Source organism: Rhea pennata, chromosome 16, assembly GCF_028389875.1.
Source record: "Rhea pennata isolate bPtePen1 chromosome 16, bPtePen1.pri, whole genome shotgun sequence".
NCBI classification, from domain to species: domain Eukaryota; kingdom Metazoa; phylum Chordata; class Aves; order Rheiformes; family Rheidae; genus Rhea; species Rhea pennata.
This window is the reverse complement of record NC_084678.1, coordinates 8180505-8206485: the sequence shown is the minus strand read 5'-3', so window position 1 is coordinate 8206485 and position 25981 is coordinate 8180505. Positions and strand designations below refer to the sequence as shown.

The window sequence follows — 25981 nt, the reverse complement described above, 5'->3', positions numbered from 1 at the left end:
AGTAAATTCATTCATGAATGTATTATGTATTCTGAGCCAGAATTGAAAATTTTGCAGACTAAAATTGCATAAGTAGGGAACAGTAGGGAACCAAAACTTTAGGTACTTGTCTAAGAAGCCATATAATTTTCATTTTGAAAATGTAGAAAGTGTGAAATAAAAATATGGACTGGATCCTTACTGCAATAAGGTACCGGACTTAAATTCTGCCAAGCTACTCATACAGAGCTTATTAGGGAAGCATAAACCCAAATGGTATTCAAGAAGAGCACACCTTCCAGTAATTTTCTCCTCCTCTCCCCCAAAAGTCAAACTAGTGCTGGATGCCTATGAACAAGTTATTAATAGAAGATATTATGGGGTTGTAATTGTACCTGAAACAAGCATTACAAACCAAGAAAATTCACAGGTGAAAGAAATCCAAGCACATCTACTTTTGAAAGAATAAGCAACTGGAGCTCCACCTTAGATTTGACATTGTGGTTATACTACAAACTGACTTATCAATTATAAATGCATGTTTATTCTTGTGAATTCAAGTTTAATTTGGTAAGGACAGATTTCCTATCATGGTATCACAATAGAAAAGAATGTTGTTAGGGCAATGCAAAAAGAACGTAAGGGGTGTGCAAGAGAAAAGTGGTAACTAAACTGCAAGAGATGTTATTTTGACAAATGGCAGGTTACTCAAATTTTTTCCATTTACATCAGATGCTCTTTGAATATTTGCATTGTATCTACCATACTTCAGACTCAAGGATGATTCAGAACTTCATATGTGAATACAGTACAAATACTGTGTATGCTTTGCTTTTTCTTTTAACCTTTCTTTATTGTTTTAGCAATTATAAACAAGGAGAATTCAAGCTAACTTCAAAAGTAGCTCTCACTTTATACAATGAAGGGTATAGTGATAAAATGTTTTCTCTTTTCATTGATAAGTGATGCTCTTCAAGAATTAGTAAAATTGTATTTATTTTCATCAGTTTTAGGACAAGTACAACTGTAAGACTGTATAATTTGACATTTTTATCTATTTGCTCCACCTACTGGTGCATTTTTCTTTTAAAGTATCCAGCTAAACTTGTAAATACATTTAGATAAATGTAAAGACAAAGACATGCACCATGAGACATGCTTGAATTTAAGCTCGGTTTACGTAACATGCTAATTAAATCCAACTGATCACAACACTCAATCAATCAAAGGCCAATGGAAGCACTGACTTAAGCAAACAGGACCCATATTTCATCTTTTGGACATTGCCATTCATTTTTACTGTGACCACAATGCAGTCAGTCATCATTTTCTATCAGCTATTATTCTTCCTCCGAAAGAACGTTTTCCCTTTTACAATGGCATCGCTCTCCATAACAGAAGACATAACATTGTCTCCTGATTTTTTCCAAGATCATTTTCTATTTAGATAATTAGTGCATGTGAAAACTCCTGTTTCTTCAGCCCTTTTTTTTTTTTTTTAACTCAGAGATAGAAAAAACACTGAACATGATCAAAAAGCACTCTTCATATGAAGTTTTACCTGAGCTTAGCTTTTTTCCTGTTCCATCTATTGATAAGATTTTTTTATTATTATTTTTTAATGCTAAAGGAAATAGCAAGAACATCCCTATAGAAAATAACTCCTATGCTATAGTATTTTCCAATATTATCCCAGGACAAAAGCAGCTTTCCATTCCTTCTTTCTTCCCCTAATAATTATCAACTGTCAACACAAAAGAAACAAAACAACTTTCATGCCTCAAAATTCAAAATTCCAACCAAAACTTCAGAATAAAGTTTCTTTGATCTTTTGAATTCATAAAGTCCTCTGAACTAAGCAGGTTAAGTAGAACTATAGTTTGTCACATCATCACCAGGCTTTCCGGGGCTGAACTTGCACTTCTTGATGACTGTAGAATTTTAAGCCTCCTTTATTCTGTATTTGGATAATTTTTCTGTATGCTAATAGCTTGCAGCAGACTGACTGCAAACTGCTTGATTGGAGTTGAGGGAATATCTAGCACTTGAAAGACTTTGGAATTAGCACAGGCATCACAGGGATTGAATAGAAAAGTCTTCCTGGTATTGAATAAGAAGCAAAGAAAAACAACATTGATAGGAAATGAGTAAAAAAAAAAAATAAAGAACTGGGGAAAAAATATGTATATTTAATAAATCCATACTACCTACATATCTTCTTCCTTGATTGCCATTTTTATGGCTTATCTGCTTAACTGACCAGACTACCAAAAAGCAATTGATATAGCATAACAATAAAACAGATTATCTACTGCCAAAGGAAATTATCAAAATTAGAGTAAAATGAGATGCATCAGAAATACATAGTTGGAGAATATCACCAACCAAAAGTCAAATACATTAAAAAATATAGACCTTGTGCTATGGATTACATGTCAAACAACAAAACATAAGTAAAACACATTGCTGTGCTTCATCAAAAATAATTGACAGTATTTTTAGCAACCTAAAGCATAATTTTAACGTATACAATGATTGATGAAATGATATTTATGCAAATTCATTTTTCCCAATGCATTAAGAACAAAAAAGCCTTTCAATATTCTAATTGTTTACCTGGAAGAGGACAGACAAGTCAATTAACTGAAATTAAAATAATGATTAACAGCCATTAAAAACAAACTGGCATATCTGTTGAACCATACATTTATCAATGTAATATGGAGTACATCGTTAGTTTAAGTGTAGAGCAACGTTGCAGAACAATTTTAGCTGATAACTGTAACAAAAATAGCATATTAGTTTGTAAACATTACTCTTAAATCGAGTGAATCCATGAACTCAGTTTCAGCTACAAAAGTTCAAAACTACACATCTAAATATTCGTAGTTTACAGTATCAATTTTCTTCTATCTCTTTAACTACTACCCATTTTTTTTATGATGCAAGTCACCATTCAGATGGTCTAAGAAAGGCATTGCACGTATGTTCTCTCAATTTAAGCAGATACAGCAACCCATTCTTATAATATTAAGAAACAATTGTAGATGAAACATTGTCTCCCCCAACTCAATCCTTTTATCTCCAACATAATGAAACTAAATAATTATTTACAGAGTTAGGTAGCATTCTGCAATACTGGACATTTAGAAATTCTCATGTGTACCTGGGAGCTGGAGTTAATCAAGTTCTGTAAACTTCCTACATTTTAGAGCCTAATTTGATTCATTACAGTTGTTTATTGGACTTAAACACAAGCAGGAAAGTGCAACAGCATTCTCCGCACCTTTGCGCCACTATACAACTTCCACTCAATTCCATGCCAGGTGGTCAATTCAGAACCTAAGAAGTGGAGACAAAAATGCATCAGCTGCAGAATTTTTGTTATGTTTCTGACAGAAACAATCTGTTCACTTGTATAATACCATTCAAAAACTGAGATATAAATTTTGAAGTAAGTTTTTCTGCACTGCTTAAAAATAGGCCATTTTATCTTTCTAAAAAATTAACAAGATAAAACAACTCTTAAATACTCAGAAGAAAGAAGGGTTAAAAATCAGAGGATATAATTTTGATTTCCCCAAAAAGCAAATGCATACTAGTATTCTATGATGTGCATATGACTACTTGCAAAGGACTTCTGCCAAGTAAGATAGATTTACTATTAGATTGTGACAAGATACAACATACGCTTGCTCTAAAATTCTTACAATTTACATAAAGTCTTAAAAATGAAGATAAAGAGCTTAATAAGATCATTTATTACAATGTTACAGGACTAGGTCACACACCTCAACATTTGTGCTGATGGAGACTTTAACTTCAGTTAAGTCTATGTGGTTGAAACAGGAATGAGTTAGCTTCTAATTTGATTGTTACTGTGTTTGACATTCATAAAACTGTTTGAAAATGACAAATGCAATCAGTTTGGGTCTCTGAAAAAATCCTGACAAAGCTACCTTCACCAATATCTCCACCTCCCCTTAATCACTAACATGTTGCCTAGTGCTTAGCCTATACTTTGAGCATAGGCTTTCCTGAGCTGTCTCGTAGCACTTTGAATATGTGTTCCTAAGACTTTTGAAAAAAACACCTTTGACATAAATGGGACTTATGGACAAAATGGTAATATGCACTACTCATTACCCTCAATTTAGGTTTATTATTTAACTAGATCCCATTCAGCTAAACACTTCCATATGCAACTTCCACTGTGCATTTTGTTTTGATTTTATAATCAGATGCTTGGATTGACCTGGGATCTTGCTATTACATCAGGAGATTGGAATAGGTTTTACTACTTTAGAGAAGAGTCATTTCAAAGATATTAGACATTTTGGCAATGTTCCCAAACATTGTAATTAAAAATAAGTTCGCAAGCACTTGGGAACTCAAGAGTCACTGACCTATGCCTCGGATCTTTCTTATAAAATATTACGCTTAATACATGGAAAGAATACTTGAATGTGGCACAGAGGTTTATCTAACCATGCAATAAACCAAGAAGTTTTAATTTAGCAGCGTGAAAGGAGTTAAAAAATAGATATGAGTATGCAGACACAAGTATGAAATTGTCTTATTCTTGCAAGTTTAAAAAAAATAAACAAGTCGATTATACTACACATAAGCAAGTACTTCCGCAAGTTCATCATTTTCCATGCAGATTCTACTTTCTTGACAACTCACTATCACTAAATCAGAAAGGAAAAATGTGAGATTTAAGAGAAACCCCACTATGCACCTCTGGCTTAAAATCATTTCACATTTGAACTTGCACAGAATCTGTATTAGCAAGCTAATAATAAATCCCCCTCCTCCACAAAAATTGACTCAATCCAGCTTGTTTCCAAAAGCATATATGCTTGTTTTGTCAATGAGCTACCAACTGCTAATCTTCGGTATTTGTATAATTCAATGGAATCATCTTCATATCTGTAAAAAAAAAATTACACTGTGATATCCCCAGAAACAGTTTTAAATGCAAGCAGCCTTTTGGCTGAAAATGGAGTCTTCTGAAACATATTCATAAGGCACAAGCCTAGAATGAATTTTCTTACATTTGGTATTACTGTAAGTATCCAAATATTTAATGTAATTATAGAAAACAATTTTTATTTTCAAGAGAAATTAGTTTCATCATGCTATAAAGAGGATGTTCCTACATCAAATATATGTGTACATGCAATGAAGCAGCAGCTGTACACACACTGGTATATCTGATACCAGTATTTAAAAATAACTTTATACATCTAAAATAGTAATTTAAATAAAAATGATAATCTAAAAGATCCATACCAAGCTTCTCTGAAGAGGCTATCACAAGTGCTATGGAATAAGAACATTCAAGAATAGTGTTATCAATTTATTCAAGTTATAACACTAGGAACATACTTTCTGATAATACTAAAAGTAAAGTCTGAAGTTCAAAATTATCTAGTTTTAGGTGCCTAGAAATGGATACTGACACCTAATAAGCTACCGTATAGATACACTTTTGAAAACCTGGCAACTTGGGTGTGCCTAGTCTCCCATTCTGAAGAAAAGCTGAGCTCAAGCATTTTTAAGCGAGGGATAGGGGAAAAAAAATGGTTAGAGTAGAGCTGCATTGCCATAGAGAGAAAAACAAAAACAAAAGAAATGGATCATTTTTGATTCTTCAGTCACAGTGACTTTATCTTAGTGTCAATTTCCTTTCTCAGTCAGGGAGATTTTTTTCCTATATCCCTGGTCTCTGGCTACCTCTGTCCAAACCCTACAAGTACTGTGAGCTTATAGTTGCAGATATACAAAGAAAGCATTGTCTTGTGAGCAGCACACTGAGACACACTTAAAGGCTAGGAAATGTTATCCAAAGTGCTCAGATTATACTTTTACTGAATGAGACATTCATTCTTACAACTTTATCAAAAATATTAACAAATGTATTCCAGTTATATGGAAAACATTTTCAGTAGAAATGTAAAAGAATATGTGAATTAATGCAATATTCCTACACACGGAAAAAGTTACAGCAAATAAAGTGAGTTCATGAAAGGTAAACAACATTGAGATGGCAGCTTTAGATCTAAAAGTTACTTACAAAAATACTATTTTTATAGTGAAATAAGAACTTTTGATATAAACATATTAAAATCATATCCAAATATAGAGTTCATGTAAGGAGCAAATTAATGTCTTCACAGAGATAAAACCTTGGGTCACAGACCAAAATAAGTGATTGTCTATTGGTTAAGACAGAAGGGGAAAAAGAAAAAAAAAAAAGGCTTGAAATGATGCTTGGTAAAACATTCATTACAGTATTATTTGAGCACCTTCCTAAAGTAGTAGTAGAGTCAGGACTTTAAGACGTATCAGCTATAAATTAAAAGAAAAAAATAGATGAGGAAAAAAATTCTGGAACATGTGTCTGCAAGCATGCTGTATTAGCTCTTTGGAAACACAAAAAGTCCCACCTCCCCCCCCCGCCCACAACCACTCAAAACAGGGCCACAATTAAACTACAGGTATTATTTGCCCCTCCCCCATACAAGACTACCATCCATCACCAAATCCAAGAGGCAACGGCAAAGCACATAATCTGTATCTTTACTCAGTATTACAGTCACCTTTAAACGAAAAAAAGATTAGTGCTGTCTTGTCAGAGTTAGCTCTTGGTATCTTGCTCTATCTCTAAATCTGTAATATTTAGAAAAAAAAACAGGTATAGAACATTTTGCTTTTTTATCACGCTAGATAAGACTTCAGACATACCTCTCACTCCAGTTAAGATGAATGAAATAGAAAAGAATCTTGTAGGGGGGGGAAACCCAGCAACAAAAACAGACACAGTACGATCTTTTAGTGTAGAATTTAGGTTTTGTAGAAACAACTGAAAGAACAAATTATATAGATTCAGACAGAATCGTGAAGTGCCTCTAATGCAAATATAGAAGTGTGATCATTTCTGACGACATTCTGGTCATAGAACCACTAACTGAAACCGGTTTATCTGTTTTCCTTGTCAAAGCTAAGTGGAATTTGAAGAAGGCTGTTGGGTTAACATAGATTAAAGATGGTCTGTTGTCATAAATATGAGTTATTAACAAAAATACTTTAAATATAATCTGACAGTGTCCATTCATATAATAAAAAACATCCAAATAATAGTTTTGCAGGATCAATTTTTTAAAGTCAGTCTTCTGTCAAATGTTGTCCTCTAGTATTAGCTTATACTGGTTTTGATTTTCTTATTCTTGGTGATGCTCTGTCTTCTAATTTTGCTGCTCCATTGACAAAGTTAGCTGTAATTTTAAACATAGAAAATTAAATTACAGTAAGCAGAAACAGTTTGATTTTACATGAAAATCAGCATGAAATTAGACTAACAATTAGACTAGCACATTAAAATACTTAGGTACTTGCTTCAACTAAAATTAAAATTAACTTGGAGTCAGGTACTTTTCTTAAAAAAATTTGTTACAAAGTTGATAAGAACAGGGGTTAGACAAAAGTTGCTTCCAGTCCAGTGCCCCATCTCCAAAAGTTTCTAATAGCAGAGGTTTCAGGAACAATATAAATAGTGCAAATAGAGTAGTTCAGCCAACATAATTCCTCTCAATTTCCAGAAAAATCAACATAAGTTAGGGACTTCTTGAGGCCTAAACTGCACTTAGACTATTAATTATTAAAGCAGTACTACCACTACTGACATACTAAACCCTCAGGAATTAAATCTCTCAATATCCTCACAAATTTCTGTGGAAATGAGTTCTGTGTCTTATATTCTCCTTCCATTTGTTTTAAACATACTACTAAATAATTTCACTGAAAATCCTCTAGCCTTATGCTAGAAGAAATAGCAAACTGTCATTTGGTACTTGCCTGCTCAAATCACTTAAGGTTTTAGAACTCTATCATATCTCCCGTCAGTCACTTTTTCAAGCTAGGTGGTATTCAAACTCTCCCCTTACTGTCATTTTTCTTTGTATCTGTCTGGTGTTAGTTTAAGTCTTTTCAGGTGAGGTCACCAAAAGGGCATCCAATTTTCAGGATGTAGATACATACACAGAGCAATTTAAACAATGGTATATTCTAGCCCCCCCCCCCTTTTTTTTTAACTGCAGCAAAATATCATCCTGACATCTGCAGAAAAAACACTGACTTTAGAAAAATCTCTCCTGACAGATAAATACTGATTTAAAGTATGTTATGTACATATAAATTTATTTTCTTCTCACTCCCCTTAAAACATGCATTATTTAATTAGCTTAGAAATCTAGAAATTGCACATTAAAATCTAACTATTTTTATCTAATCTGTGTTTGCAATATCTTTCAGTAACTCTGTTACAAGGAATTTGGAATAATTTTGCTTCATTTACAGACTTTTTCACATCATCGGTTTATTTGTGAATATGTCAAAGACACTTGTTGGGCCCCATTGGTAAACTCACTTCAGACTACCAATTGAGCATTCCTATCATAGAATCAGTAAGGTTGGAAGGAACCTCTGGAGATCATCTAGTCCAACCTCCCCGCTCAGCAGGGTCACCTACAGCATGTTAGACATGGTTGCATCCAGGCGGGACTACAGTTATCTTTTAACTGATTACTAATCAAGCAGGTATTAATCAACAACCCATCTTCTCCTATGACATCGTTCTTTAACTGGAATTTTAGTTGTTACTCATCATTTCTTATATCATCTTTAATGATTTCTTACATTTATTTTATTTCCTGTGATACAGTGTTACTAGTACTACACTAGTAATAAATATCCTATCCTACACCCTTTCACACTTACTAGCCTTCTCTGTCATTAGCTTAGACGATCAGGCCATAGCACAGACAGAAGTTGGAGAAGGACAGACAGAACATAGCAGTGTGTGAAGGATTTATGGCACACTTAATTCTCCTAGCTTTCCTTTTTCCCAATTAAATTGGAACTTGATCATTTTGTCTTACTATCAGCTACATTAACTCTCCACACCTAACAACCTCAAATATATATTCTTTTCTGATACTGTTAGAAGCATATGCAGATCATGACTAACCATTAACTAGATACATTAACCGCAACTGAGTCTGCATTCTTATCTTAAGGTTAGGAGGACAGGGAAAGTCTATTATTTTCAGCAGGTTAGAAAATGACTTGAAGACAATGCCTGAAACTAAACTACAGGCTTCAGTAGAATCCAAGCTCTCCTTAAGATTTTCTCTCCAGGTGTAAGTACTCTCAACTGCAATTAGAAGCAAGATTAACTGATAAACAGTGTACGAACATCTTCCCACATATGCAGTCAAGAGAGCTCTCATGCCTTTGCTATTCCTTGTTTGGCTCTGGCTGAGCAAAACAAAGTCAAACTGTGATTTCACTTCTGCTATTTCAAACTGTAATCATCTGGGGAACATAAAAATTGCAATAATTTCATACAGCAACACAGAAAATGAATTTATTCACTGGGATAGCATAGAAGGACCTACAAGACTGGAGAAGGAAAACAAATGCATCTGCATCTATGTCCAGAGCAGAAAGAAGGCTCTGGAAGGATAAGGAAAAACAGTGCTGCTGACACATTACATTCATCTAGAATCTTCCAACTGATTTCAGTTAATGCTGACTCAGAGTGCTAGTAATCTGAATGTAAACAGCTTCTACGCTTCTTGGTAAGGGTTAATACATAAAGAATAACTTGAGAGAGACAGAAACAGTATGGGGTAAAATTCCCAGTGTTTTTCAAAGTTCTACCCAAATTTCATGAAAAGCAATTCCAAAGCTTTCATACATATCTCTCTCCAGTGTTTTATATATTTACTAACAGGAATATGAAATTTCTCTTGATTATAATATTCAAAAATCATATTTAAGTCATTTAATTGATAAAACATTTGAATTTGAAATTTATACAATGGCATTTAATAAAAAGGTCTTTCTCCATTAGTTGCCCTTTACCAGTTACTGCAATGTTCCTTTGGAGTTTTTTCAGTTGCTATAATTTTCTTTACAAGCTGTGTTTTTTTGTATATCAAACAAGCAAACTAAATTTTAATGGTCTGAAATAACACAAACAGAATTGGTGAGATACAGGAAAGGTAAAGTTAAACAGTTTTTTGCAGCATTGTAAAAGACTTGATTTTTAAAAAGAAAAGCAACCTGGAATCATTAAGCCCAGCTTCGTGAAACATTCCTTTCATTTAGATTAATGTAGAGTTCAAGGAGTAACACTAGTCTTGAAGATCTCCCAGGATTCTTCAGCACTAACATTAAATACAGTGTCCTCTCCTGCCATTAATATGGAATTAAATAAGAATATTTTCCAGTTTTTGTAGAAGCTGTAATGTTCTCTATATTCTCTACATATCAAAAAGATAGATGTTTTTGTTCTTTTTTAAAAAAAGGAAAGATATGATGATGCATCTTGCATAAAAATATTTAGTCTAGAAACAGCCTAAAAACATCATACCACTGGCCTCTGTTTGGTTCCTTTTTTGTCGGTTTGCTCTTTGTGTTAGTTATTTTTTTCTTAGGAATCTGTTTCTGAATATGCTCTCTCCATTTCTTCAGCTGAGAGTTTATAAATTTCCACATCATCCAGGCCTGTGTTAGGCAAATGGCAGTCAGGCAGCTAATCCTAATAAAAGATTTGATGATTTAGAGACACTTAAATAAAAATTTCAGCTATCCATGAACATAAAGCAAGTCAGTACCTGCTTCCTTTCTTTCTTTATTTTCTTTTTTCTCCCCCCTCCAAATGTCTATCATTAAAAATTAAAATCTTCATACCACAGGAAAACAGGTATATCAGAAGGCTTTACCAAAGACAATGGGTATGTGCCCACATAAGAAATGACTAGGAATTGTACATAAATATATAGATAGAAGCAATCACGTTATAAATGAGTTATCTTAGCTTTCAGTGGCTGATAGGAAATTGCATAGCAGAGGCTTTTTCTGCCAGATGAACCATAAATGAAAAATCATACAGATTCAAAATCCCTCCCACCTACTTGATTACAGATATTTTTATAAGAGTGAATGTTAAAGTAATGAGCTTATACTGAAAAAGGAATCAGATATCAAAATGAACACACAAGAACAACAGATACTCAAAAAATATTTTTAAAAGGCCCCAATAAAAAATTATTTTTTAAAATGATGGTATTAATATCTCCAAATATGTCCAAAATAGACATAGGAAAAGTAAAAAAAAACTTCCATGAGATGATTATCTCAGGTTTTGGATAATAACCAACAATTCATTTAAAAAAAAATCTCTTTTGCCTTATGCTTCCCATATAGTCTGTTTTACTACTTTTGTGAAAAGATAGAAAAGAGAATAAAATTCCCCTTCTTGTTAAACTCAGAGGAAGATGTCACCTCAGACACAAAAAGAGGGAACCTCTTCAAAGCACATTATCATCTTGCATTGTTATATTAAAAGACACTTTGAAATGCCATGTTATACAAAAGCATGAATGTCTACTAGCCTTGTTATACCTCACAGTGAGTACATTGAAGTTTCCGTCTGCTATAGAAAAATCTGGATTCTCTACTCTTGCGAGACCAAATCCAAACATGAGGACAGATAAAGTTAGGGTCAAAAGACGTGCCATTACAAAAAGTAAAGCCCAAATGGTAAATCTGAAAACAAAATAATGAAATTAATGTGCTTTCTCCTTTCAGTCTGTTTCTTTTCAATAAAGTTAAGTGCACAAAGAGCTTTTCATTAAACTTCTCTTAGCAATGATAGGGAAAGGAAGGGATCAACATTTGTGGAAAAAAAATGACCTCTCTGTCTTTTCCAAGTCATTCAATCCTGCCTCAAAGTATTCAATATAGAAAATGAGTTTTCATTGACAGAAAAGTAAAATCACATACTATTTTGACTAGAAAGCATAGCAAAGCAAAAAGGTGCATCTCAAGCTGACGTTCATGTTGTGAGTCATTTTTAAGTAGCAGTGATGTTATAAAGTCAGGAAGATGACCCTAAAGGTATAATATACATATATCAAAATAGTTGGCAGATCAAGGCAATGTATGTTTTTAACAGCCAGAAGTTTATAGATTGAGGAAAAAAAAAAAAAAGAAAAAAAAAAGAAAAGATCAGTTAGCTAGTAAGAACAAGTAACAAATCACAACCCTTTCACTTTACAGCTAACAGAGTAAGATGCCATCCTACAGATTTTAGGCATCTAGAACTTTATACTCTAGGATGTGACAACTCTTAAGCACAGAGTGCTACTAAGTCGACAGTAATTAATTTTAAAAACAAGGCTGGTCATACTACTTTACTACATTACATTACAAAAAGACTTCTACAGACAAGCGACTTGGTGGTATGTCACTGATGAATGGATTAAAAGAGGCTCTATTAATGTGGAAAACTACCTTTTCAAAACCTCTATTGGAAAAAAAAATATCCAGCTTCTTCAGCTGATTTTAAACTTAAAGAAAACTTACACTTCAAGTTTGTCACACTATAGTAAGCAAGACTGCTAAAAAAAGCTACCTTCTTCCTATCCTCCTCCAAAGCAAGATTTTGAGAAAAGCTACAGTATTTGAATGTAAAACTTGCAAATAGAAACAGCAAATTCTGGGCTAGGAGAATACTTAGCTCTTGAAATTGTATTGTTTCTACAGTTAAGTGCTATATGTTGCAATAGAAATATAATGCCCCAAATGCTTCCGCATATCATCTTTCATGAAGTCCAACTTCCATTTCCAGTTATTTAAGTTGCAGTAATGTTGCACATGGGATAACTGCTTTCCAGCCAAAGACATAGTTGTTTATCTGACTATTATATTCTTCATAAGATAGAAAAAGATGTTCTTATAACAGTATTTTATCCTTGCTGCATTTGGATAGCATATAATGAAAATCAAGTCAGCTCATAAAAGAAGTACAGGTGAAAAATAAGCTTTCTTCCACTTTCTCTGTTTGCATTACTATTGATTTTCTGCAAAGAACGCTCACTGCACATATTTTAATCATTAGCTTTAAACAGTGACATAAATGGATCTTGTTAAAAGTTCAGGAGCAATACCATTAGATTGTATCAAAAGAGGCTGCCTATATATAAAGGATTACGAGAAAGAAAGATACACATGATAATCTCTTCCAGGTGGGCTGTCACATAGTGAAGGAAGACCAAAATAGGAGACAAGAACATCCAAATGGGACAATGCTGTTTTATTCATACCAGAATTTCCAGAAGTCTTTGCAATCAGATGGTGAAATGTACCACATCATTTAGCATGCCTCATAGTTAAGCGTCTCAGTGCATCTCCTTCTTTTCCTGAAGGACACATTACTTTTATATCCCTTCTTCTCAGAAGAGTTGAAAATCTTATTCAAGAGATACATAATTGAAGAGATTTTATCACCCACACACATTTTAGACATTACTTCCTCTGTTGTATAGTTATTGCCTTTTTGCTCTTACTAAAAAAAAGGAGAGACCTATATACAAACTTATGGGAAACGCTCCTTTTATTCTTGGGTTAAATTGTTTGAAAAACAAACATCTCTATATACAAACACTTACGAACATTTAAGCAAATGGGCAACTTACAGAAGCTGAAGTAGTTGATACAAATTTAAATGGGACTTTAACAAAAGCCTAAGTAAAATCTCACCATGGTAACTATGAAGTTGTGTATTTGGTTCCTTGACTTTATATAGTGACAATGACTCACTTGAATTCAAAGCAAGTAATATCAGGCATAGAACATGTGAGGTTTGCTACCTGAACATTTTTACATACCTGCAGATACATTTATATGCAAACAGTAGCCATAGTTCTGAATATTAATACATGCAAGATTTACCCTTTTTGCTTGTTTTCATCACTGAAGTAGAAGAGACGTGAGGCATGAAAAATGAGTTCCACTAAATAGTGAGGTACCATCAGAATTAGCCCCAAATGCTGCAAACTATTAAAAAAAAATGTTTAATAAAATAATGAGGCAAATAAGTTCATCCTTTCAAAATGACTGTGCAAACACTTACTTCAATATGTAGGCACCAGAGATATGAGCAATGTAAAGGCAAATATAACATAGCTGTCTTGGAACATCTTCCTAGAATTAGAGAATATTATAATACACTGTTACAGTTTAGCTATGTTATCCGAAGAAAAGCATATCATTCATTAATGTTGATTTTTTTTTTCACTACTGTATACAATCTCTTGGAAGCATATCGAATTTGACAGCTACAGATAATGCAATTTTCTGAGACAGACTAAATAAGCTAGCAAATAAGAGATTAACAATATATAAATATGAATGTGTAAATAAATATGAAGATTTTGTTGATATTTTATTTTATGTTACTATAAATAAAAAGTATAAATATAAATAATTGGAAAATACATATTTCATTAACTGTACTGAGAACTTCACTCCATACCTTTTGGATCTTTTGGAAGTATAGCTCCGGCAGTGCATGAAGCCAGTAGGCTATCTGGCAAATATAGAAGAATTTTACCTGAAAACTAAACAATAATTCAGATGAGAAAACAAACATTTAGGACTTCTCAGGCTTTCAACATAAGATGCAAGATTTTAAATTCATTATCTTAAAATAATTCTGACTAATTATGTATTATGATTCTAGATCATAGGAGTTGCAAACATAAAACAACTCTATGGTGACAACTTGTTGAATTAGCACCATTCTATGTTCTAACGTTCTGAATCACCTTTTGAACTAGTACTAAAACAAACAAAAAGAGAACAGCTGAACTTGTTTCTTAAAAATGTGTATTCTCCCCCTTCCATGTATCACACTCACTAGGAAAAAGCAGTAAAGGAAAAGTGCGGGGGGGGGGGGGACAAGCAACACAATTTCATAAGGCATCTTAATAACAATCAAGCTATAAGTCTCCTCTAATTTGAACATTCACCCTCCTACACACATATGTTTTAGTGTGAAATACCTCAGCTATCCTGTTATACATCCCATCTTACAAAAACCTTCACTTTAAGTCAGCTGCCACAGTAAAACTAAAGAGACATGCAAATATCTGCGGGATTCTTGCTTAAAGCATTGCAAATTACCTTTGGATACAATAGCTCACAGTATTTAAACAGAAAGTGTTTTTACCTTGCTGTCATTCTTACAATGTACCAATGTCAATACCATACCTCTCTAGTAGTCTCCAAAATTCTGGGCAGTTTAAAATTAAATTATTTACTAGAACTATCAGGTTTTAACACGCTTACAGCATACGAGAACGGGGATAATCATTCCACAGTGAGGTTGGGTTCATCATGAAATCTTCCTAAAGAAAAAGGTCAGTGATTTAAGGACCTTCTTAATATTTTAAGTATATTCTGTAAATCAAAAAGCAATTAGGATAACTTACTGTAGTTAAAATACTTGCTCCCCATGTAAGTGAAAACAAGTAGAAAAATGCTAGCTGTCCCGATTCATTGAATTTGCTGTGCTTTGTTTCTGACAAATGCAGATGTTTATTAATTTTCTAGAAACAAAAAGTAGATCAACACATTTAATTTCTAAAACAAGGAAGCTATCTCGCAGTTAGCATTCACTCTTGTATTCTTTAGTTTCCTAATCTCACATTCCCCAATCAAAATACAAAGCTCCTTTAAGAGCTTGATCTGCAGAATATGCAGATCTGCAAATATGACAGTTAGGTTCAATAAAACCTGCTGCCAACGTAAACACGGAAAATATTCAGATAATAAAGCCAGACACTGGTATTTTTTTTTCCCAGAATCAGAGACATATTGCCAAACTAGTCAAGTCTCTTTGCACACTTAAATACATTTGAGCTTCTGTGACTCAGATGACCTATTTGTGAAATCATTTCAAGGCCGTTCAATACTAGTTTGTCTTCACGATGACTTTAACAAATTCATTTTACTTTGTAACTGAGTACTATAAAACAGCACATGATTAAGTTATTGAGGCTCAGCTAACAGGTAAGAATCCATCATATTGCAGTTATTTTCATTTTTGATCTTCAGAAATATAGGAAAATCTAAGGCAGTAAACCTCATTCACAGACATTCTGAGCTTGGACGTGAGCATTTGGTATCTGTTGTTGCGGAATAACGGAACTCACAATAATGCATGAAAGAGATTCAGTCCAGGCTCAAAGGCCTATTGACAAAAATTCTCATGCAAATAGCCAAAAAAACAGAAAAGACATACAAAAAGAGAAATATTGATAAAATTCACAATCTAAAATCTGATGCTGTTTTGTTTTAACTGGTGTTAGGAAAAACACATAGCATTAATTTTGTACATTGCAAAATACAAGTGATTGCACATGTGTTTATGCGCAAAAGAGCATAAAAGAGAGTCAGAATGTTTCCAAATGAACAACACTTGAGAAAAAAAATGTTATTTTTGTATTTTTAAACAAAATGCATAATAATAAAAAGGTCTTTTACATCTTAGGTTTTTTATATCAATTGATTACCACACTAAGTATTTTAGGGATATGAATATTAATTGATTACCACACTAAGTATTTTAGGGATATGAAGTAACTGGATATCATGAACACCTTTTTTTCTATCTGCCTGTGGAAAAAGTACTACTGAAAACCATTACAGAAAATTTGAGGAAATATCATTTATGCAAATATTGAAGTCTACTTGCACTTCTGTCAAAGCACAAAAGAATCAATCATGATATGGCTCCTAAATGCTAAGCTGTTTCTTGTACCATAGCTTATACACTTATTGCAAAAAAGCTGCTAAGCAATTGGTAGCTAAAACCAGTATGTTCATAAAAGCAAGTTATACCCCAGTAGTAAACTTACATCTAATACGTATTCCTGGATTACAGCATGCAGAATAATAGCTATGAGCATGTAGAAGAGGATGGTGGCAATGTCTTTCGGACCATAGTCATAAAAATGAACGTGTTCATTCTCATCATCTGAAAAAAAAAAACCTTGTAATATATATTTTACTTCTTATGAAAAGGTATTCTGTGCAATTGAGAAAGGGCACCAGTGACCTGTGTTTTTAGAAGCTAGGTTGAATTGATACAGGATAGTAGTTCTAAACTGGAAACTTCCCAGTTTAGAACTAGGCCATCCAAAAAAACAAAACAAACAAACAAACAAAAAAACCCTACTCCCTATATTTTGGTAGGGAGCAAACAAAATTCCATCTCAAGAAGCATGACTACATGTAGAAAAAAAAGAAATTACACAGTAAGGATAGTATCCCAGGGAGTTCAACATCATGGGCAATAACAAATAAGTAACTTCCTCTTTTTTAAGAGATGTTGAACAGTTGCAAATAACCTTCCATTTACAGAACTAGCAATATGTTCTCATAAATTAAAAACAAAACTTAAAAGAAATAAAAAACATTTTCACTGTCATAGAAATACTTCAAATATTTGCATTTACTATGTTGAAGTGCAGGAGAGCACACAAATGAAATTCAATTAAAAAAAAAGCAAGTATAAGAGGTAGGTCTCAGGAAGCCTTTTTTCATCAGGGTATGTCACCTTTGATCCACAAGCACCCAACCTCACTTTTCTTTATACATCTGTGAGACTGCAATGGAAAAGAAATTACTTGTAATACAACTATTCAAGAACCACATTTATCCTGATTTGCTGGCTAACATGTCTAAGATTTGTTTTCCTCTACTTTCTTCTAAGTAAGGGCATTAATTTGGACATCTCTTTGCTATACAACCATTACTTTTCATAAACATCAAAGAATTTTGTGGTCTTTAAGACTTTTACCCTTTATAAAATTTGACGAGTGTTGCCCAAAAACAGATCAGCAGAAATATAGTCATCGTAAGACTTTTTTTTCTAAAGGAAACTGATAGAAAAATGTCAAAAAAAGCAATTACTGCTTCCTATAATGTGAATGGTATACTAAGGTCCTAGCACACTGCACTTTTGCAGAATTATAAAATACATAAGATGTCCTGTTCCAATGCTTGAAAGTAGCCTCTGATATAATCAATGTAAAAGTAATTACATATCAAATAGTACTTCTGATTGGTAGCTAGCACTATTTTTCAAAAGTGGCATCCACTAGTTATATTTTTATTATTTTCTGAGGGCTCAAGTTGCGGCCTTAAAGTTTCTTGTACAGAACTCACTCACATCTATAAAATCAAAGGAAGCTATACCTTGATCATATTTATTATATATAAATGCCATACACTATGAAGGCTCACATCACATGCATCTTGGTAACTGTTCTGACAAATGAATTCTACTTTTGTCTCTGCTACGTGAGATTCCTACCTGATACTGCTCAAATATCAGTTAAGCACAAGTCCATTGACTGTGCACACCTCAAGTGTTCCACATGAGGCATCTCAGGAAAAGTTTGCAAAAATGATGGATATTCTCAACTGTAAATGAAGTTGATCAAGGCATTATTTTGAATGTATTAAATGCAGTGAAAGTGCTGCTATACTGTCTGGAAGAGCCACAGCACAGAGGTCTCAGGTTTGAAAGTCAAGTGTCATAGAATTCTGATGACTTTTGTTCTAATATATCTGAACCTTAGTTCCAACACTGAGAAGATTAATTTCTGAGAATACAAGGAAAATGTCTATGATGAAATAAATTTATGAGTTTCTTTTCAATATAAGGTTCAGATAGTTTGTTTTAAACTATGATGAAAGTAAAACAACTAGGGAAAAATACTATTATAAATAGAGATGTATACAACTATATAGAGGCTGAAATGATTTTGTCATGTATTAACTTCTAAAGAGGTTAAGATGTCAATAAAGCTTCTATTTCTGTAATTTCAGTGATGATAGAAATAGCATATGGTTATTAATATTATCATGAAAAAAAAGTTATCAAATACAGAAATTCCGCTAGCTCCTTACCAGTCGTGTATTTAGTACAGCAGCTACAGAAGATGGAAGAAATGAAAATATTTAGGGGAAAAAAATTCACACTAGTCTCCCTCCTTTTGTTACCTAAAATCATGTTTTTAAATCAGGTGTACCAGTTCAAGAATAATAATGAGATATCGAAAGATATATTTTTTAAAAAAAAATCTATTAGCAAGAACATAAGAAATCAGGAACAAGAAACAGATATTTAGAATTTAACAAGAATATTTTACTATTCAATAACTTCCCATTGTTTGTATCAAAAGCTGGAAAAAATAGGTTTCCTGCATTACAATATGATTTTGTAGCAATATTAACTATGGGAAAGATAGCTGAGTATTTGTCACAAGCAACAGAAAAATACTAGAATGTTTCAGTAAATACAGTATTAGTAAATTCAAAAGCAGACAGACAAACATGAGAGTAACACTGTATTATAAATGGTTTTCAGGAAAAAAAAAATATACGCTTTAATAGTTTGGTTCTTGCATTACATCAAAACAGAATAGATTTGATTTAATCTTACCAATGGCATAGGTGACATTGTACTGCACAGTGATAAAGATGATGACGTATTTGGCTGTGCCCTGAAATTTAAAAAGAGATAAGAAAAAGGTATAAGATAGTTCAAGTCAGCTGGACTATAAGCACCCAAAAACAGACTATTAATCCATCAACAAATGTTCTCCCACACATGATTTAAATCAAAGGTGTCCCAACAGTGCTATTCATTTCCCAGAACTGCAGAGGATCACCATGTTGCAAATCCTTTAACATTTGTGGCATAGGGTCAGAACCTGAATTATGTCCCTTCAGCTAAGGCTCAAATTACTCACTGTTGTACTAATTAACATTTTAAGTGTTTAGAAGTGCAAATGTCATTTATTTCAAAAGTTAAAAGATCCTTTAAGTTAATGCTGATGGACAGCTTCACCTAACTTTGCAAGATACTCAAAAGAATGAAATATTGGCTAAGAGTATGTATAAATAAATTGAATATTCAATGAATAACAGTAGAACTAAAAGGTTTGTTCATGAATTTCCTTGTACAATAAATAATGCAAGAAAAAAAGTAAATGTTTTCTAAGAACTACAGCACAATCCAAGTAGCTAATGGCATACTTCCATGCTACCTTTCCTCCAGAGGTAAAACTAGTTAAGAGGTTTTCAGCCATCTGTATCTCCAGACAACTTCCTATTCCCATGCTGCAGTGTATTTAGCCCTCAGCTATGGCAACTGTTTATCATCTGGCTTAGAGTATGGCTTACAGACCCTATGACTACATGATAAAAGGTAAACATTTAAGTTTAACTGAAAACATTTCATTGATCTGGTTTGCACAATTTCAAAAACAGTCATGCTCATCTAACTGAAAGACCGCTAAGGTATGACACATGGAAATAATTGAGTAGAGGGGAAGAATTAACTGGTTTAATTGCTGCAGAAACCGCTGTATGAAACTACATCCTACACCGACAATGGCAAATACGTTCATTATGATTGCAAAAATATAATTATCTAGGGCATAAATCAGAGATGGATACAGGCATCAACTGTAAATCAACATAAAGGAGAACTTATTCTTGCATCTTTTACATTTTCTCTTAAACTGAGCTTCACAGAAGTGACTTATAATGAAATAGAAACTAAAAACTAAAAAAAAAAAAAAAAAGAAAAAAGAAAAAGAAAAAGAAAAAAAAAAGCTATTTTTCCCTTACGTGTTTCACAGCCTAATTCCTGAAAGTATAAATAGGAACATATAGAAACTTAAAAAAAGCACAAATTCAACCAGCTACAAAGTAAGCAAGTGACACAGCAACATAGAAGAACATCCTCTGTAACAAAAAATGGAGGGGGAGGCAAATCATTTAAGTATACTGTTTGGGCGTGTACCTGTGAAATTATGCAGTAGAGGAGTCATAATATTGATGAATACTTTTAAAAGGAACTCTCATGAAGGGAAAAAGTACTGATTTTTCTGGCACACAAAATTGACTGTCAGCCACTGTAGTTCAATAGGTATGTAGATGTGTTCAATCTAAATTTGTATAAACCAGCACTACCATCAAGAGGAGCAATCTGGCCTTTCTCTTTACTTCCACTTGGTTCTTGTCTCCATACTACATTTGTCATCACAAGTAGCAGCATTGTGAATTGGACAGGGGAATTATTTAAAACTGACTCAGCAAAACAAGAGGGAGGGAAAAAAAATACTCATTTTAATACAGATGAGTTTCCAAGCCTGCTGCACTACTCAGCTAAACAAATTCTTGTGTCTGCTTCAGGGGAAGAACAAGCAGCCAAAGTAGCAATATCAACTTAAAAACCCCAAAGGAGTGAGCGTGTGAAGAATTCACTGCCAACCGTTTGCTTAAGGAAGACAGGGAAAATACAGTTAGTTACACAGGTATCGCTGCCATCAGCATCATGCTAAAATGAAGATGCTTGCTTTCAGTCAGTTATGATTTAGGACCCCTAGCAATAGTCTCCTTTGTGGCAGAGCATTCAGACTGCTCCAAGGAACGTCCTGTAGACCCCTTCACTAGGGACATGCCTCTTCCCTGTCACTGCCCATGCCAAAAGGGAGCTCTTCAACAGCCTTAGCAAGACTGAAGTGGTCAACAGCTCTGCCCTCGCTGTGCCATCTTCTGAGACTGGGAATGACTGCAGGCTGTGTGAGAAGCCTGGTTACAAGATCTGGAACAGCTCAAATTGCAAAGGCAATAGAAGCAGCAATCTGTAAGTTAAACATAAGTACTGGTCACAACTCAACAACTTTGAGGCCTGCACGTTAATAAAATACACAGAATTCTCTCTTCATCGTTATTTAACACAATTCCTTAGGTATAGGAATAACTCTCCAAAACTCGTAAGCAAGTTAGTCTTACAACTACTATTACTAGAGGAATGGTACAGTTTGCTTTTACAATATACGCTCACTACATAATTGTTAAATTTATATAAAGCCACAAATATACCTGAAGTTATAGTCAAGTTAAAAGGCAGTGAAAGGCAATTTTTCAATTCATGGTTTGTTACCACAAGGCTGCCCTTTGAAGACCAGAGAAGAAGTATTATTTCTGAAAAAATATCTGAAAGTATTGCTCTTCAAATTCACTGCAGCCTCATTTCGTTCTAAAAAGGGACTGAAAAGATATGCTCTCTTCAACTGAATCAATTCATATACTACAATCGTCTCCTGAAGACATATTAGGATAGTAGCTTCCCTGAGGATACGCCAGTTTCCATGTGCTTGGAGAGAAGAAAGTGGCAGGAAGCTTTGCTAAAGCCCATCAGGTTAGCTGTTACTTTTCCAGTTGTCTGTGAAGCAAACTACACAATACAAGTGTTCCACACTGCTGAAGGTATGGAAATGTCATTAGGTGGCATCTGTAGCCACCTTACCACTGAATACACAGAAGGGATGATGGAAACTGCTCTAGGAGAAGAAAGGAAATCATATGAAACTTTTTCTGCTTATACTAGCATCTTAAAAAGAACTGTGGACAATGAAAGCAAAGTTTCTTTTGAAGACAAAGTCTACTCTATTGTCAAGAAAAGGACTAGGCTTGGACACATAAAAGGCTTTATAAATATTCTCAGAGAAGGAAGAAGGAAAATAGCACTTATGTACTAAATTTAGCTGCCATTTTTTAGTATGTTATAATCAGAGCGGATCTCATTACAAACATCTATAGACCTCATAATAATTAGCAAAGTTGAAGTATAGGAAATCACAATTAAGGTGGAAAAAACAACCAAGCATAAGAATTTCCTTTAAAGAAATTCTTACAACTGAATTAATGTTGTACTAATGCTCATTTCTAGTTTTATCATACCTACTGTTTTTTGGACGGCCTCATGGATATGGCAACTGAATGCCAAGGAAAACCCTGTATTTACTCTGATATCACTACACAGTTTTGCATAAATCATTCAAGAGGTAGTCAACTGTAAAATGTACACAAGTTAACCAAAGAATGTGCAAATGAAACAACCTAAGCTACCACAAACTGGATTCAGAAACCTGTCACTGACAGCTGCAGCTGAAGTCACAGTAAGTATAAAATGCTGTGAAAAGTATTGATTAAAAAAAAGTAGTCATTCAGTACCCCAAACTCAAAACCTAAAAATAATTTCACTTTAATACAGAGAGGAAATCTAGACCAAAAATGAAATGGAGATAATGGCTATATAGGCAAGTTCAGTATCACTAACAAAACAATAATATGTCATGATAAGCATCACAAAAATACTCATAAACATCATTTTTTGAGTTTGAATTACACATAATAAATATAAGACCTACACAGTGAACAATGAAATACAGATTTCATTCAGTAACCACTGTATGTTTTTCTGCAGTAAATGAGACAGAGGTCCAATAAAAAAAGATCTGCCAATAGAATAGACTGTATAGAACTTTTTTTTGATATTATAGCAACAAAACTATTCATCACCTGTTACACAGAAACACTATTCCTCTGCATAAGAAAGTTGTCCCAATCTATAGAGAACTTTTACATCAAAAAGGACATGCAAAGTATCCAAGTCATGGTATAAGTATACAAGTCTAGTCAAACAAGCACAATAAAAACACATCACAAACAACACTAGAATCTGTTCTGCAGAATTTTAAACTTTGATATTTATTAAGCATAGAATGAGATATTCTACTAATTATGCTCCAGTTTAACTAATATCAACTTATTCCTCTCCTATAAAAGAAATCAGCTTCATCACCAGAACATCTGAAGGAGCTACAACAGTCCCCGTAAGTCCCTGGTAGATTTACAGAAGTACAACTTCTGTGTTCACACAAAGCCTGAGCTAAGACAAATGGAATTTTTAGACTGAATTCAAAAAAATTTACTTGCTTTTAACCACAAAGACGCACAAGGCAACCTTGTTACAAAGTAACATATACAAGATACATAAGAAGTTCTACATACCTATAGGAATCCCAAACTGAATTTGTTTTATACCAAGCATTTACTTTTCTCCTTCAAAGATAACTAAAAAGTCTTTATTACCTTAGTTCCAAAGTCCTAGCTAATGTGTTTTTTTTAATCAAACACAGACTTCTGTATTTCACATATTAACTTTTATACTGCAGACGATTCGTGTCAACACCAGATTTGTCCATCACTTAGAGGAAAATTATTTGACTGTCGCAACATCTTTTTCTCGTCTATTCCTGCACAGTAACCTTAACAGTTTCAGAAAAGGGTCAAGATGAAAATAAAAAGACCCCTGCAAAGAAATATTTTTATTTAAAAGTAATCTGATTTTAAATCTTATCCAACTGATGGAAAAATGCTGAAACGTTTCAATAAAATACATAAGTTAACTGTCTATTTATAAAGGCCTACCACATACTCAACACCAGTCTAACACACTCACATAGCAACACATAATAATTTTGTCCCAAAGGTGGAAAACAATGCCTAAGAGAGAATAGTTGGTACCCAATAAACCGATAAGCAGCTTGCATATAGAAAGAAACCTTTTTTATAACTTTCAAATGCAAATGGAAGGAAGAATTCAGAAATTAACCCGAGTTAAATTAACCAAAATTCTGCATTTTTCTCCAAATTATCTGTCACTACAGAGCTGAGTCAGCAACAGAGGGAGCCGTGATGCAAAACGGCGATTAACAGTTTTTGACTACTATTTGGTTTAAGCCTGCTCAAAACACCAGGGGTTGCCTGAAACCCTCTTTGCATGTTCCTACACGCGCGTGGATATCTGAACAGGAAAAATATGTAAGTTCGTTCACACGATCAAGAGACACACCACGAATCTGCGTTAAGCGAAGGGACTTGAGGGTTTTTTTTGTTGTTGTTTTTTTAATTCAAGGGAACATAACTGAGTGAAAGGGAGTTTACAGGAGGCTGCAAAACAGACACGGCGATGAAAGAAGGCTGGAGAAGAAAGGAAAAAGAAGAGCAGTAAAGCAGGAGCGGGTAAAGCCGAAGGCGAGTGGAGGCGCAGCAAGGGGGTGCGCGGGCAGCGCGCCTCAGAGCCAGGCCTCGGCGCCAAGAAGAAACGGGGGCGGCAGAGGGCACACGGTGCCGGCGGGGCGGAGGCGCCCGGGAGGCACGCACAGGGCCAAGCTCCGGCGAGGCGAGCCGGGACGGCGCCGCCGCCGCTGCTCCGCTCGGCTCGGCAGCCACCGGCCTCCTCACCCCGCGCCGGTACCTCGAACATCAGCCCCAGCAGGAGGCACATCGCCAGGGAGGACACGGTGTCCGCAAGGTTCTGGATGATGAACTCGTGGCTCAGCACCGCCGGACTTTTGCTTTTCCTGCGGAGCCTCATGGCGGTGGCAGCGCCGAAGCCCCCGCCAAGGGGAGCGGGAGCGGGACCGCTCCTCTCGACAGCCGCTTTCCCCTCGCCCTCACGCGCACTAACCACCGCCGGGGCCCGCCCCTACCCCTCCCTAGCCAATCAAGTTGAAGAAGCCCGCTAACTAGCAGCCCTAGCAGCTAATAGCTGGGCGGAGGGGTTTCCCGGGGGGCGGTGCTTCAGCAAAGCACTCGCGACTGGAGCTGGAGTCCGATATGAGTGACACGGGCTCCAGCCAGTGCCGTGTGCTAGTGGGTGGGGCTTGCTCAGAAGGCCCCCCAACAGACAGTGGTCAGTGGGCGGGGCTCGGCTCGTGCCGGGGGAGGGGTCTCGCGGGCGCGGCGCTGTGGCGGTCTCCGCAGGTGGTGGCTCTGTGGAGCGGGCAAGTCCGGTTTGGCCCGGTTTGAGCCGGTCTCCGGGGGTAGCGGGTGGGGGAGGGAGCTGTGCGCACCGCAGCCCTGGGGGCCGCAAGGCGGCTCTGCCCTCGCAAGGGCCTGCGGGATGCGAGGCACGTTGGGCCGCCAGCTCCCCTCGCAGGTCCGCGGAGCGCCGTCTGCGCAGGCGGCAGGTGCCGCTCGCAGATCCGCCTGGCGCCTCTTCGCTGTCCTCCCCGCTTAGCTCACCACCGCTAAGCAAAAGGGGAGAAGCTGTTAGGGAATTTCCCTCCCCTTTTTGTTACTATTTTCCCTAACGTGGAGGGAGAGGATTAAAAGGTGCTCTGAAGTCCTGGAAATGTGGGGATTTGGCCATCTGCAGGCTCTAGCTAGAATTCAGTGTGGAAAACAGACCAATGTAATCAAAAAGCTGTTA

General features: G+C 35.2%; 1 protein-coding gene across 3 annotated transcripts; it reads right to left on the bottom strand.

Moving 5' to 3' along the window:
* Nucleotides 1-958: 958 nt before the first annotated feature.
* LOC134147723 (translocating chain-associated membrane protein 1-like 1) lies at nt 959-25214 on the bottom strand. 3 transcript variants are annotated; one of them, XR_009960052.1, is made up of 13 exons: nt 25025-25214; nt 19349-19409; nt 16755-16873; nt 15327-15443; nt 15184-15242; nt 14369-14453; nt 13967-14037; nt 13786-13890; nt 11455-11598; nt 10421-10588; nt 6730-7259; nt 3146-3321; nt 959-2079 (listed from the first exon to the last, which is right to left on the bottom strand). XR_009960052.1 is itself a non-coding variant. In XM_062589189.1 (11 exons), exons 1-11 carry the CDS (start codon nt 25142-25144, stop codon nt 7256-7258), a joined length of 1053 nt encoding a protein of 350 aa, XP_062445173.1. In that variant the 5' UTR covers nt 25145-25214; the 3' UTR covers nt 6543-7255. The 3 variants fall into 3 exon arrangements, 1 of the variants encoding a protein (XP_062445173.1); XR_009960053.1 differs by lacking the exon at nt 13786-13890; XM_062589189.1 differs by lacking the exons at nt 959-2079; nt 3146-3321 and having other exon boundaries at nt 6543-7259.
* Between the last annotated feature and the right edge of the window lie 767 nt (nt 25215-25981).

Bases quoted from the DNA above. Each gene is read 5' to 3' on its own strand.
- LOC134147723 (XM_062589189.1), bottom strand. From the start codon at position 25,144: ATGAGGCTCCGCAGGAAAAGCAAAAGTCCGGCGGTGCTGAGCCACGAG. The intron at 15,243-15,326 runs GTAAGTTATCCT...CTTTTTCTTTAG, and splicing joins GAGCAAGTATTTTAACTACA to GAAGATTTCATGATGAACCC. The intron at 11,599-13,785 runs GTAAATCTTGCA...TTTTGTTTTCAG, and splicing joins GATGAAAACAAGCAAAAAGG to ATTTACCATTTGGGCTTTAC.